The following is a 14,153-nucleotide window of genomic DNA, read 5'->3' as shown; positions in this document are numbered from 1 at the left end:
GAGCACTGCCATCTCCATAGAGCACCTCTCACCCACCGCCACCACCACTTACCCCAGCACTGCCACCTCAATAGAGCACCTCTCACCCACTGCCACCACCACATACCCCAGCACTGCCACCTCCATAGAGCACCTCTCACCCGCCGCCACCAGCACATACCCCAGCACTGCCACATCCATAGAGCACCTCTCACCCACTGCCACCACCACATACCCCAGCACTGCCACCTCCATAGAGCACCTCTCACTCACCACCACCACATACCCCAGCATTGCCACCTCCATAGAGCACCTCTCACCCACCGCCACCACATACTCCTGCACTGCCACCTCCATAGAGCACCTCTCACCCGCTTCCACCACACACCTCAGCAGTGTCACCCCCATCACCTGCACCTGAACTCGCACCGCTTCTCATCATGCGCCGCCATGCCGCCCACGTTGACTGGTATGCACAATAGTCACAGGATCCATACCATACACAGGGTATTACTCACCCCACCGCCCAGATGGCGCACTGAAGCATTCACTAGTGCTACTACACCCGATATTATCCATTCTCTCGCGTGCCACCAGCCACACAGGGCACCACAACACTTCTCCACGGAGAACATCTCGCTCCTCAAAGCACACCTCACCTCTCATCGCTCCACCGATACCACCCATCGCACCATCGTCACCCTGAGACCTCCACTCTGCATTCCTCAACCCACCCTACCTCCTACTCACACACCATCTGGGTGACAGAGAGAGGGGCCGTGAAGGCGGGCTGTGGAGCACTAGACAGTGTCTGTTTCTCCTGAGGTGACATCCGGTGTGTGTCTCTCCCTCCACAGTCCTCAGGTGCTTTGGCATCCCAACCCGCAGTGTCACGAACTTCGCCTCTGCCCACGACACTGACGCCAACCTGTGCCTCGACGTCTACTTTGACGAAAACATGCAGCCCCTGGAAGACAAGAACACAGACTCCGTGTGGTGAGTGAGAGCGAGGGATGTTGGCACTGACACTGGTGGGGTGAGGAGTGACTGACGTGAGCGTGGAATCAGTGGTGGGCTGAAGAGGTGGGGTGTGTGGATGCACTGAACGTGTCTGGGAAGCCATCGACTGGTTATTCATTCACCAAGGCTTCTGGGAGTCAGGAACTGGCCCCAGTAAGGTGGTATGTGGACACTGACTGTTTGGCACACAGATGGGTACATGGGAATCGACTTTATGTAATAAGTGACCCCAGAAGTTGGCACTCAATCCTGACAGTTAACACACTCCCAACTGAATGCCCTCTATAACGTTGCCTTCTCTCTCGTTACCTGCAGGAATTACCACGTGTGGAATGACTGCTGGATGGCGCGCCCTGATCTGCCCTCGGGGTATGGTGGGTGGCAGGCCGTGGATGCCACGCCGCAGGAGACGAGTAGCGGTAAGTTGGGGGGTGATGACAACACACACATTTTGGTTCTGTGGAAGGGTGACTTTATTTGGAAGCAAGTTCAGTTCATAGACACCATCCTTCGGGTCAGCTGCATGAACTATAAATGCCCAATCAGCTGCGTCTTCCCCACTCCCTCTAGTACATTAGCGCATCGGGCTCGGGCCTACCTGTCTTTGCATGATTACCTCACAGATCTTACATTGATCCCAAGGCTGGGTCCTAAAGCGATACCTACTGGTCTCTACACTCCTCCCCCCCACTGTTCTACTCTGCACAACACTGACAGCCATCATTCCCTGGCCAGTCAGCGGCCGAGGCGGCATACCTGGGCTCTAGGGCAGAGGTCTTCAAACTTTTGTACGTTGAGTCCCCCCAGCTGAATTTTTTTAGATGTTGGGCCCCCCCACCACCTGAAACAAATTTCTGGAATCGACCGCCACGCGCATATCCAGCAAATAATGTTCAATACAATAAGAGTGTTTAGTAAAGTGCAGGTTTGTGAGTGGGTGTGGTGAAATGACAGAGGCTTATTACACAGCTCAAAACACCACTTTTCAAGATAAAATGTGTGCAGATTATTTTTACTAGGATGCTTTGTTTTACACATGACATAGATTGATATTAACACCCTCAACATAAATGTGACAAGGCGTGCCTGTTTTTCAGAGACGATCAGTCTGTGGATGGATTTTTGCTACTGCCATCCTCAGATTGTGCTCCACATCCAGTCTTGAACGGTACTTAGTATTTAACACCGCAAGTGCTGAAAACCCAATCTCACATAAATAGGACGAGCTGAAAGGCAAAAGAGTTGTGATAGCAGTTTCTCCCAAAGCTGAATATTCTGCAGACATTTTCAGCCAAGACAGGGACTGTAAGGGAGTGTGAGCGCATTGTGATCGCTGTGAGTGCAGAGTGATCACTGTGAGTGGAGGGTAAGTGGGTGAATGGTGTGAGTGCATGGTGATCACTGTGAGTGGAGGGTAAGTGGGTGAATGGTGTGAGTGCATGGTGATCACTGTGAGTGGAGGGTAAGTGGGTGAATGGTGTGAGTGTATTGGATCAGTGTGCGCGCAGGGTGAGGGTGAAAGTGAAGGGCGAGAATGAGGAGCGAGTTGTCTGAATGCAAGGTGCAATCCCAGACACTTGAAGTAACTCAGCATGCTATTGACCGCAGCGTAGGGTTTCAAATGTGTTAAACTATTGCTATTATGGCAGTAACCAGGGATCAGGGTGGAGGAAAGAAATAGTGTGCTGATGCCTCAACAAACTTCCACTCTTATGATTAGGTTAGCCAGCTCATTATTTTGATGTCACAGATGGTATAAAAATAAGCAGTCACCTAAAGCCGTATTTTCAGAACTTGTCTGTTCATACTTTGAACAGCAAATATAAATAGAAAGAACTTTTAATTGTTTTCTAGAGCTGCCTGAATGATCCATGACTGATAATAAAAGGGAACAAAAACAGAAAAGTCACATTACAAATGAATACATACTACTTTATTTATAACCATATTTAGTGTCGAGACAAGCAATTTGCATTCTGTTTAAACAACACATGGCTGGCTGGCATTTTGCGCGCCTGCCTGTGTAATTTTGAAAGAAACTTTCAGGGATGTTTTAAGGATTTTGAGGGCCCTGGGGCAAATGTGTTTTGGGGGCCCCTGTTCGGACCAGCTTTGATTTTATGATCCAGTCTCAGCTCTTTCTTGCCTTCTTTGGTCAAATACTAAATGTGTGTACATATGATATTCAGGGATAGTGATGTGTGTTTTCAGTATGTAACACAACAGCACTTCACTAATATTACAGCAAATAATCTCTGTCACACCCTCCGATTTCTCATATGCGAGATCCTGTATTGATCTAAAATAACTTTTTATATGGATGTTACATGACGCATAAACCACTTTTGGCTGCAAAATGTCTGTCCGCTATTTACAACATTGTGTTTAAAAAAAAAATGTCACGGTCATGAGGGCAAGAGTCTGTAGAACAGAGCTGGCTCTTTCAGCACCCCCTTCCCCCCAACCGCTTTAAAAGGCTGGGGCCCTGGGCCAGAGCCCACCTTGCCCATGCCTTAAAACATCCCTGGAAACTTTGTCTCCTTTCTGGGAAGAGATAACTCTCCCAGGAGGGGGTTAATTCATAGACCTGAAATGCTTCAGCTGCAGTGGGAGGCAAGGGGTCTCCTCTGCTGTGATATGGAACGCGAAGGAACAGGACTGTCTGTTCCTTTGCTTTCGGTTTTAGCAGAGACATCCTGCCTCCCAGTGCAGCTGAAGCGTTTCAGCTCTACGAATTAACCCCCCTGGGAGAGTTAGCAAAACAAAAGCATGGGATGGTAAGGAAAGATTAGAGAGGAGTGCGCGCCCCCCCCTGAGATGGTGTGGGGGGCGCACCCCAGAGATTGAAGATCTCTGCTCTAGGGTGAGACGGGGATTCGAAAATCCCATCTGCCCAGCGTGGCTTGGCGCAGACCAGGAAGCCATGCACCCCCATTCTCGCCCCAGCCCTCTCCAGTGCCCAGGCATACTCCCTTCCGCCCGGGGCTACATTCAACACGAGGGCCACACTCCAGACACTGCCACTCCAGGCTGCAGCAGAGCAGGGCTGGTCTGATCCCCGAAATTAACTACAACAGCCAGGGGGAGGCCTGAAAAGCGAGAGAAAGAGAGAGGGGAAGGGAGTGGTGGAGAGAAAGCGATCAGAGAGGAAGAAGAGAGAGAAAGAGAATGGATGGATGGAAAGAGAGAAAGAACAAGGGGAGGGAGGGAATGGAGCTGGTTTCGGCATTTTTTCCAGAGCTGCTTTTATTTCTAGCCCATGGTTCTGATGGCCACCGCCAAGGTAGGACCTGTGCAGTTCACAGAAACTGAAAGACTAAGGTGCCTCGTGCTCAACGGCACGCTCCATGGATATCACTTCTTTACATAGGCGGTTCTGCGGGTGTGTAAATACACTATGCCCTTCCTGAAAACAGAAGACGCTCTTCTGATGTGAAAACTAGCCTTTACAGGTCATAACACAGGCACTGTCTCTTCTGCTGAGGAGACTGTATGTAGGTGAGGCTCTGCATGGAACCTGGGTGGCCGGGAGAGCACTGAATCCAAGGTGGATCTTGAATGGAGAACATCGAAGGGAAATGAGTGAGAGGTGAAAAAAAGAAGGCAGTCATGAGTTTCTTGGTGGGAAACGGCCGCCATGAGCTGTGTAGAGTTGAGTCTTCCTCCAGTCAGTGAATGATGGAGATCTGACAACTTAAGATAATCAGGAGAACATGGCACAGTGCACAGACCAATGCTGATGAGTTTTGTTTCCTCCTCTGTTCTTGCTCTTCTAGGTATGTTCCGCTGCGGACCCTGCCCGCTCCCGGCCATCAAGAATGGCTTGGTCTACGTGAAGTATGATGCACCGTTTATCTTTGCTGAGGTTAGATCACCAGAGCTTTCCCCAATTTCTGCCTCTGTCTGTGTTTGATGGGTTCCCACTCTGGGGGAAGGTGTTGGTGTCTGTCTTTCCCATGTCTGAGAGATCTGCTATCTCACCTAGCAGGTGAACCCTGTTGGCCTGGCTCTTTCCGTTCTCCTAGACCTGCAGATCACACCGTGGCAGTGTCACCCTGTCCCACTAAGGCGGAGTGTGAAATATAGTGATGTCTGGCATCTGAACACTTTGACGAGACAATGCTTCGTCTCCTTGATTAATCCTGGTTCGCGAAGGGGAGTGGGTTCAGTGAGATTCCTCGGCCTTCGTGTGGGCTTTTCCTTTTGCTGAATTATCCGTGGGCCTTGAGGGTAAGGGGTTTTGAGACCATCTCTCCAAAATGCTGTTGGATTTCCCCCAATCTCTCTGATTCACCCTGAAGCGGAGTGGCTTTGGTGGCATCGCTCAGGCCCCTGCATGGTTGTGCTATGTGCTTCTGTGGGCTTGGTTCTTACAGCTCTAACTTCTCCTACAGGTCAACAGTGACAAGGTGTATTACCAAAGGCAGCCAGATGGCACGTTTAAGAAGGTGTTTGTAGAAGAGAGGGCCGTGGGACATCGAATCAGTACCAAGGCTGTGGGATCCAACGCACGGGAGGACATCACACACCTGTACAAGCATCCTGAAGGTAAGGGGACTTGACCACATACCTCCATGAGTACCCCAAGATAAAAAGACTCCAAATGCTCCTGTATGAGCAGCCCAAAAGTAAATGGACTTCAAGGCATCCATCGACAAGCACTGAAAGGTAATGAACTCCAAACATACATGTAGACTCTAACCAGGGAGCAACAACTAACACACCTATATAAGCATTCCCTGGAACACCAAAGCACAACTGCAGCAACAATCTACAGGAAGGAGACCTGAAAGCAATACTATACAAGTACCTTCAAAAGGAAAGCTCTCACAATCACACTTGTACCAATATCCCAAACTCTGAGAACCCCCCCCCCCCACACTTGTATGAGAACTCCAAGCATGAGGAGTCCGGGAGGCCCGAAACACATATAGAAAGAACCCGGAACAAATGAAACCACAACATATACCTGAAGATCTGCTCTGATGATTCTAAATTTTCGATCTCCTTCTTGGCCTCTGTTCCTACTCTAATTTCTTTCCAAATTCTCAGATCTCTACTCCTTACTCCTCTTAACCTCCTCAAATTTGCCCACTCTTCCATTCTTCTCTGCCAATTCTACAGGTTACCCCGGTATCAAATAATTTCTTTTATTTACATCTGAGTCGTGTTCAAATTTATCCAAGACCTTGTACTCTCCCTAATGTCTTCTCACACCTTTCTTCTCTACCCTCCAACATCTACTCTTCTCCCCACATGTCTTCTGGAGCCCAGCTTCATGAGGACTTTGTAGGGAAGGAGACCCCCGCAACACACAGTATGAACACCCTCAACAAAACGTTACTCAAAACCACAGTTGCAGCGGCCTCCTAAAGGGAAGAGACACCAAAACAAACTTTACAGAGTATTTGACAGGGAACAGCATCCCAAGACACAGCTGTAGCAGCACCTCAGGTGAAAAAGCCTCAAAGGGAAAAGACCCCCAAAATATACTCAGGCCACTGCTCTGAAGGGAAAGAATGCTCATCGGTCGAATGCTCCAAAGAGTAGGTTGCAACAAAACCCACCTACAAACACATCACAAAATAATCATCTACCAGTACCGCGAATAAAAGCACAGTGCAAAGTACATTGTGCAAGCTCACCTATGAGAATTAATTTATTCACTCACTTTTGAGAATTTGATGACATAACACACCTGTGCGAGCACGGAAAACTTAACAGAACTCCAAGACATGCTTGTATCAGCACCCTAGAGCGAGGAGCCCCCAATACACTTGTATGACCACACAAAAAGGAAAGAGGGAACAGCAACCCACATCACATGTATAGGTATCTTAATACTAACTCTGTCCCTTTGACCTGTGCTCAGGCTCAGCAGAAGAGAGGAGAGCGGTGACGACAGCCCTCCAGTACAGTGGCATCAAACCTCCTGTTGTTGAGGCCCCAGAACCAGGGGCCCCAGAGCCTAGAGACCGACGAGAGGCGCCCGGCGCAGAAGCGAATGCGGGTCAGGACATAGAGGTGACCTTCGAGGCGCAGGATGGCGTGGTGATGGGCAACGACATGAACATACGAGTCATCCTGAAGAACTGTAGCAACTCGCAGCGCAATGTGGCGCTGTGCCTCCGCGTAGCAGCCATGTACTACACTGGGGTGTGTCGGGCGGCCTTTAAAGAGGTGACGCAAGACCTGACCCTGGGGCCTGGAGAAGGTAAGAGCCATGATGTCAATAGCAGGGTAAATACAGGTTCTACGGATTACTCGAGAGTGAGGGTGGGCTCTAGGGGTTACTCAAGAGTGACTGTGAGCTGTATGGATTACTAAGATTAAGGGTGGTCTCTATGGGTTACTCGAGTGTGATAATGGTCTGTATGGTCTGTACGAAAGTGAGGATGGGCCCTAACGGTTACTGGAGAGCAATGGTGGGCTTTACATGTTACTTGAGAGTGAGGATGGGCTGTAACGGTTACTTGAGAGCAATGGAATGGCTCTACAGGTTACTTGAGAGCCATAGTGGGCTCTACAAGTTACTTGAGAGCGATGGTGGGCTCTACCGGTTACTTGAGAGTGAGACTGAACTTTGCAGGTTTCTCAAGAGTGAGGGTGGGCTCTACAGGTGGAGGCTCTACAGGTTACCTGAGAGACAAGGCAGGTTTTATGATTTCCTCAAAAGTGGGTTCTACAGGTTATTTGAGAGTCAGAGAGGACTTTACAGGTTACTTCAGTTTGAGAGGGGACTCTAATTATTATTCAAGAGTTAGGCTGAGTGTACTGGTTTCACGAGTGAGGTGAGCTTCAAGAATTACTCGATTGAGGGTCTGCCATTTGGTTACTCAAGAGTGGGGGTGGGCTCTACAAGGCTCCCGAGAGACAGGGTGGGATCTATGATTTACTCAAGAGTGGTGGTGCACTCAACAGGTTATTCATGAGCGGGGTGTGGTTGCTTAGGAGTGATGGTGGGCTTTACAGGTTACGTGAGATTATGGGATGGGCTCTACAGGTTACTCAAAGGTTAGGATGAGCAATACTGGTTACTCAAATGAGGGTGAGCTCTAAGAATTACTCAAGAAGGAGGATCTGCCAGTGGGATTTCTCCAGAACAAGGGTATGCTGTACAGGTCACCCGAGAGTCAGGGCACGCATTTTGATTTACTCACAAGTGGAGGTGAGCTTTGTACGTCACCCAAGAGTAGAATGGGGGTGGGCTGTGCAGCTCCCTCAAGTGTGAAAGGCTGGCTCATATGAGTTATGATTGAGGCAAAGCCAGGTAGTCAGTATTATCCATTCCAAAGTACGGGTCACTTTGGTGCAAGGGTTGGGCTGTTGGGGTGATTCCACAGCTAGTTGTTATACCTGCTGCTCCGCCAGTGTGACTGTGGGGTGGGATGTTGGATGAGTGAGGAGCCAGTTGGAGGATGGGCTGAGCAGCAGGAAGGCTGCTCCTGGTGGGGCTCTTCATACTGTCTTACTTAATAAACCAATTTACCTAATTTATCCTGGAACTGGACATCTTTTATTTACAACATATTTTGGCGACGAGATTGGGAGTGTATAGGTAGCTCAAGAGTAAAAGTGGGCCACACAGTACAGGCGAGTTTACATTTACTTTCAAACTGGACAGGGCTGTAGACGTTAGGCAACAGATGCCTTGAGGAGGCCCTTCAAAGCAAAGATGAAGTGCACAGGTCACTTATGAGTGAGTTTGGGCTTTTGGGGTAACTCTATAGGAAGACCCCAAGCATGCTGCTCACAAGGCCTCTACTCTCATTCCAGCTAGACCCGTGGGAATGCTTCTACGGCACACGGAGTACCAAAGCCAGCTGGTTGATCAGGGCGCCATGATGCTGACCGCTTCTGGGCAAGTGAAGGAGACTGGACAGACCATTGCCAAGCAGCACAGCTTCCGTATCCGCACTCCCAACCTCACCATCACGGTAAGAGCCGACAACGGAGAGACACGGGAAGGGAATCCTCCTGGTCAGCTACTGTATTGCTTGAATGTCCTGAGTGTCAAGGAGAGCTACCGTAGGCTTAGTGGCGTCCCATTGATGGAGCAATGAGGGTAAGGGTAAAAGCACTAAACTGAAGTCGAGTCAATAAGATGCTCTCAGTGTTGGGATTTGTTGCTCAAGTAGTTACGAGTCACCGATGTGTAGTATGTCCAGGGTGAGGTAGAGATGCTGTCATGGAAGATGAAAGTTCTTTAGTGTTGGGGCTCTCGGCTCTAGTGTGAGGTTCACTAAGCATTAGGATGTCTCAAGTGTGATCGAGTCATATCATTTCTTCCATTTACTGTGAGGGTCCGCCAACACTCTCTTGTACAGCGAGGCTTATTCCGCAATATGGCCCCCGCTTGGCAAGGATGTATGCATTGGGATTCAGGTAGCACAGATCTAGCTTGGGGGCAGTAGACCGCTGTACATTGTGCGATGTGTTGGAAGGTGATACAAGATTGTGTACGTGGGGATGTAAACCCTTGCATGACTCCATTGCAGTTCACATATTTACAATTTATATACAGGGTATATGATTTGCCCAGAGTCACATGATGTTCAGTCAGCATTTGAGCTCAGTTCCCCACATTAGGAGGCAGTTCAGTGGCTGAATCATATCTTCCGTCCTTGACTAGGAGGATTTCTGAAGTGTAGTGTAAGGTTCGTCAAGCAGTAGGGAGAGGGGACTCCATAAGTGAGGGTTTTCTGGCCTAAGATTATTTTCCTCTAGTAGTAGAGTTCCTCAAGTGTAGGATTATTCCATCGCAGGGTCTGTCCAGGAACCGCGTTGACTAACAATGTTTCGACCATGTTATGGCGCTTTCACTTCTACAGACACATCATGGAGGTCTGAACAAGGAACAATGTGGGGACTCTGAGTTTGATAAAACATGTTTGTCATGTGATTCCTTATTCCGACCAGGAACTGGATTTTACTGCTGGCTAATTGTGATTTACTTCTAATGTGGTTCCATATGGCTTGATTTCTCCTGCTTGAAGTTACCTTGAACATTGAATGAGGTTTGCTTATTCTGGTTGAATACAAATATCTTCGTGTAGTAGGGTTATGCTCCCCCAGTGTAGTATCATGGAGCCTCCAGCATAATGAGTATTTAATGAAAGGTTACCATGGAACCCTCTTCATCTAGTAGTAGCCTTTTCAGCTGCAATTTTCTTTTTATCGGTTGTGTTCCTAGATCTCTCAAAGTACATTTTTGTGTCCACTCGCAGGTATCAGAAGTTGCTCTAGTTGGAAGGCAGATTATTGCAGTCATCACCTTTACTAACCCTCTGAATCAACAACTACACAACTGCGAATTCCACGTGGAAGGTCCTGGCCTGCAAAGGCCGAAGGTGGTTAGTGTCGGGTATGTATCCAAGCCAGTCTATCCTTTAGGCTTTGCCTCTCCTGAATCTGCATCCCTAGACCTCTCTTCTTCTCCACCCATTTCCTCTTCTCCTTGCTATTTTTCTGCTCTCCAATGTCTTGGTAGCACAATCGTAGGTTCCGGTTCTTTTCTAGATAGTTCCGCCACTACTGTGGGAGCACCAAAAAGATAGCCCAGAGTGCTTATATTTTCATCTCTTCTGCACATCAGAGGTTCAATTCACTGCAGGTTCAACACAGTCTTTCATCTTTAAAAGGACAATAAATTAAGTAGTAATAAAATGAGTTTAAATTTAGACTGGGTGATATGCTTTAGACAAAAGTGCTATCATTAATGTAATCTTGTCTTTGAAGTTGATCATTCTTGTTCATTCTCTTCTTCCAGTGCAAATGTTTCTCCAATTAGCCTCCTACCTTTATTTGTCTCTGCTGATATACTGTCAATTGTTGCTTCCCATGATGTCTGTATTTATTCTTTCCTTATTTTGCAATTCTTTTTTCATGTTCTTATTTTATGACCTTCTTTGTTTCTTCTCGTTCTTCTTTGAGCAGCTGTCTTTATGGTCATTCCTCATCGGCCATATTTCTTCTCATCCTCTGCTGGTCAGCTTTCTTCTCATGCCCTGTTGGCCACCTTTCTTTTTTCTTCTCCTCTGTAGCCCATCTGTCTTTTTACTCATCTTCTGATGGCCATTTTGTAAAATTCTCGTCATCTGTTGGCCATCTTCTTTCTCATTCCTGATGACCATCTTCTTTATTTTGCTCCTCTGTTGACCATCTGTCTTTATTCTCATCTTCTCTTAGCCATATATTTTTTCGTACTATATTGGCCATCTTTATTCCTAATTTTCGACCTTGGGCCATCCTTTTATTTCGTCTTATGTTGGCCTTTTTTCATCTTAATGGAAGGCAATGTTTCTTTATTCTCCTCCTCTGTTGGCCATCTGTCATTATTCTCCTCCTCTGTTGGCCATCTGTCATTATTCTCCTCCTCTGTTGGCCATCTGTCATTATTCTCCTCCTCTGTTGGCCATCTGTCATTATTCTCATCTTCTGTTGGCCATCTTTAATCTCGTTCCTCAATAACCATCTCTCTTTATTCTCCTCCTCGGTTGACCATTTTAAATTTCACTCCCTATTGTCCATCTTTCTGTAGTCTCCTCTCCAGTTGGCTATTTTAATGTATTCTCGTTCCCCTATGCTCCCAGTAATGCAATGTTTATTTGTCTAATTCAGTTTCCCAACTTTATTTGCTCTATCATAAGTAATCCATTTTATCTGTCTTTCCCTTCGCTTTAACTCCTTATCTCGTCAATGTATTTCTCCTCACTTATCTCTCTGCACAGCCTCTTTTGTTCCTGACATATGTTTATATTTTCCCACCTCCCTAGGAATATTGGGCCTTTGAGGTCAGCATCTATCACTGAGAGGTTCACCCCCACAAGAGCTGGACCACGGCAGCTGATGGCCAGCTTCGACAGCTCAGAACTCAGTCAGATCCATGGGTCAACCGAAGTCATGGTGCGTGATGCCTGAGCACCCACAGTGGCTGTGAAAGAGACTCTAGCGAGATTGTATTCAGTATTATCACCACTGCATCCCTAAAACTTCACTTTTGGACCTATTGTGTCTTGGAACACCTCTTCTTTTGCTCCATTGGCCCTTACCAATGCCATTTTTCGTGAGTTTTTTTTGCTGCATTGCTAATTGCAGGGGCCAACGCCCTTGTGACCTAAACATCTATCTAAAAAGTAGAACAATGAAGGGCCCAAGAATGTAGTTGCACTAGTTTCAGAAGTCTCGTTCCCGCCTCAGACTTTTGAAAGTTATAGGAAATGTTCTTGACTTACATGGCGGGGCAGCAATTCAAAGACAGCAATATCTGCATTGATGGCCATTTCTGTCGGGACCCATCACTATGTTGCATACGCCTAGACAGGAAGTAATGCTATAGTTTGTAACATGTGCCACTTTTTCTTTGCATCACTTCCTGCATCTTGGTCCCACTGGGCATGGTGTGTAATATTGTTAAAGCAACACACCATAAGAGATATGGACCCAAAGAATTGAACTGTAGGCAAATCATTGTCGCCCCAGATCATCAGTGACCAGGTAAGAACCGATACACTGTGGGTAATGTTGTCACGGTACTTCACCAAAAGAGAGATGAGCTTTCTAGTCCGCTGTGAGTATAGTTGTCATGGCATCTGCTGCTACTGAGCCCTGCGGGAGATTTTACTCATAAGATCTGAGGACTGCTAGGCGTGACAGCTGCCAAAGATCCAATCTTGTGCTCATCTTTAAAAAGAAAAAAAAATTGTGAAAAAGGAGAAATCTACTGTATAAAGAGTGCTAGTTCACTACATCGCCCCTATACAATGAATGATGGGACAATCTATACATCACCCCTATACAATGAATGATGGGACAGTCTACCGGTGCTTCCATCCAGAGAGCCCAAGACCCCACCGAAGTACTGTGGAATGACTACAGATCCTAGCAGTAGCGCAGTACAGTTCCAGAAAAGATCCGCCGTGCAGAAGAGAGGACAAGGACCTGCCTTGAGACATGTATGTTAAACTAAATATCCCCTAAGCAGGGAGAGTAGTTGCAGACCAGTCCAAAGCGATAACCAGTGGATCTCACCGATTTCTACCGTGTGGGGGAGGCCCTTTACCCCTGCATGGACTGAAGGACCCTTATTCCTCGCCTCCTCCACATTGCAGTGGACCAGTCTGTGGCCATTTCTGGACATGTCTGAGGCTATCTCACCTTCTTACTTCGCCTCGAGTCTGATGATCTTTGGCACCAATCTATAGGACTGAACCGTCTATATGCAAAGGTTCTGAACGATTCACTGTGAAAACACACGCCAGATAGTGCGCATTGTTGAAGTTAGCGATTGGTTGAATACCCTTAGTGAGCTTTTATTGAGTGGACCTCTTGATATTCGGTGGCTGAATACCTTCCACGGTCAACACTTGGGATATCATTTCTTCAATGTATTTGAGCCTAATGGTCAGCGATTGCCTAACACCCCTTCCCTTGCTTCAGATCTGGGTGATTGAAGGCTATGAGTGGGCACCATCTGAGATCTCATTGGCTGAACACTCTATCGCTTCTTCAATATACGATTGGCTGGACAAGCATGTCTCCCTTACAGTTCACTTGGATTTTTCTCATCAGGCAAAGTTCTTATGGTTAGAATCCTCCTGTGACGTTTTACCCAAACTGTCCATATTGACTTTCCATCCCCTCAACACCGTCCAGCACTTTCCAAGATACCTTATTACTACACTGTTTGGGGCATGCAACACCAGGCCACATCTTTTCTAGCTGTGATTGATGAATATAGTATATAAATATTTATAAAGTAATAAAGTTGATGTATTTATATAATAACAGACACAGATGACAGGAGGCACTGGAGCATGTATGGGGGTCGGGGTAATATTTTATTTTCCTTTCTATTTTTCTCTTGTATGTGGGAATCTGTGTTTTTGTTGTCTGTTCCTGTGGTAAATAAACATTTTTTTTAAATAGATTATATAAAGTTCTGGTGTGTTGTGATCTATTGTTGGGTGTCACATAGCCAGAAGCAGGTGGTGCAGCTCCTACCATTGTTACAGGGGTCACGGGAGCCGATTGGAGCAAACCATGCACGGAAAGCATTGAAGCAATACAACCTTTTATGCCCTGTGCACCAGATCAATAAAAAAATTGCATCTGGTACAAACCTGTGCCATAGACGAAGTAAAGATAACCTAATA

General features: G+C 47.1%; 1 protein-coding gene across 2 annotated transcripts in view; it reads left to right on the top strand.

Moving 5' to 3' along the window:
* The window catches only part of TGM1 (transglutaminase 1), an 88,086-nt gene extending 74,159 nt beyond the window's left edge, over window positions 1-13,927 (top strand). For both annotated transcript variants that reach the window (XM_085614010.1, XM_085614019.1), the window contains exons 8-15: window positions 837-975; window positions 1,315-1,418; window positions 4,776-4,864; window positions 5,394-5,547; window positions 6,872-7,213; window positions 8,776-8,936; window positions 10,227-10,363; window positions 11,775-13,927. In XM_085614010.1, coding sequence (XP_085470136.1) covers window positions 837-975; window positions 1,315-1,418; window positions 4,776-4,864; window positions 5,394-5,547; window positions 6,872-7,213; window positions 8,776-8,936; window positions 10,227-10,363; window positions 11,775-11,919 — 1,271 coding nt within the window. In that variant the 3' untranslated portion in view covers window positions 11,920-13,927. The remainder of the gene's footprint in view (window positions 1-836; window positions 976-1,314; window positions 1,419-4,775; window positions 4,865-5,393; window positions 5,548-6,871; window positions 7,214-8,775; window positions 8,937-10,226; window positions 10,364-11,774) is intronic.
* The last annotated feature ends 226 nt before the right edge of the window (window positions 13,928-14,153 follow it).

This window comes from Triturus cristatus, chromosome 1_1, assembly GCF_964204655.1.
Source record: "Triturus cristatus chromosome 1_1, aTriCri1.1, whole genome shotgun sequence".
Taxonomy (NCBI): domain Eukaryota; kingdom Metazoa; phylum Chordata; class Amphibia; order Caudata; family Salamandridae; genus Triturus; species Triturus cristatus.
The sequence above is the reverse complement of the archived record's forward strand: the minus strand, read 5'-3'. Positions and strand labels throughout refer to the sequence as shown.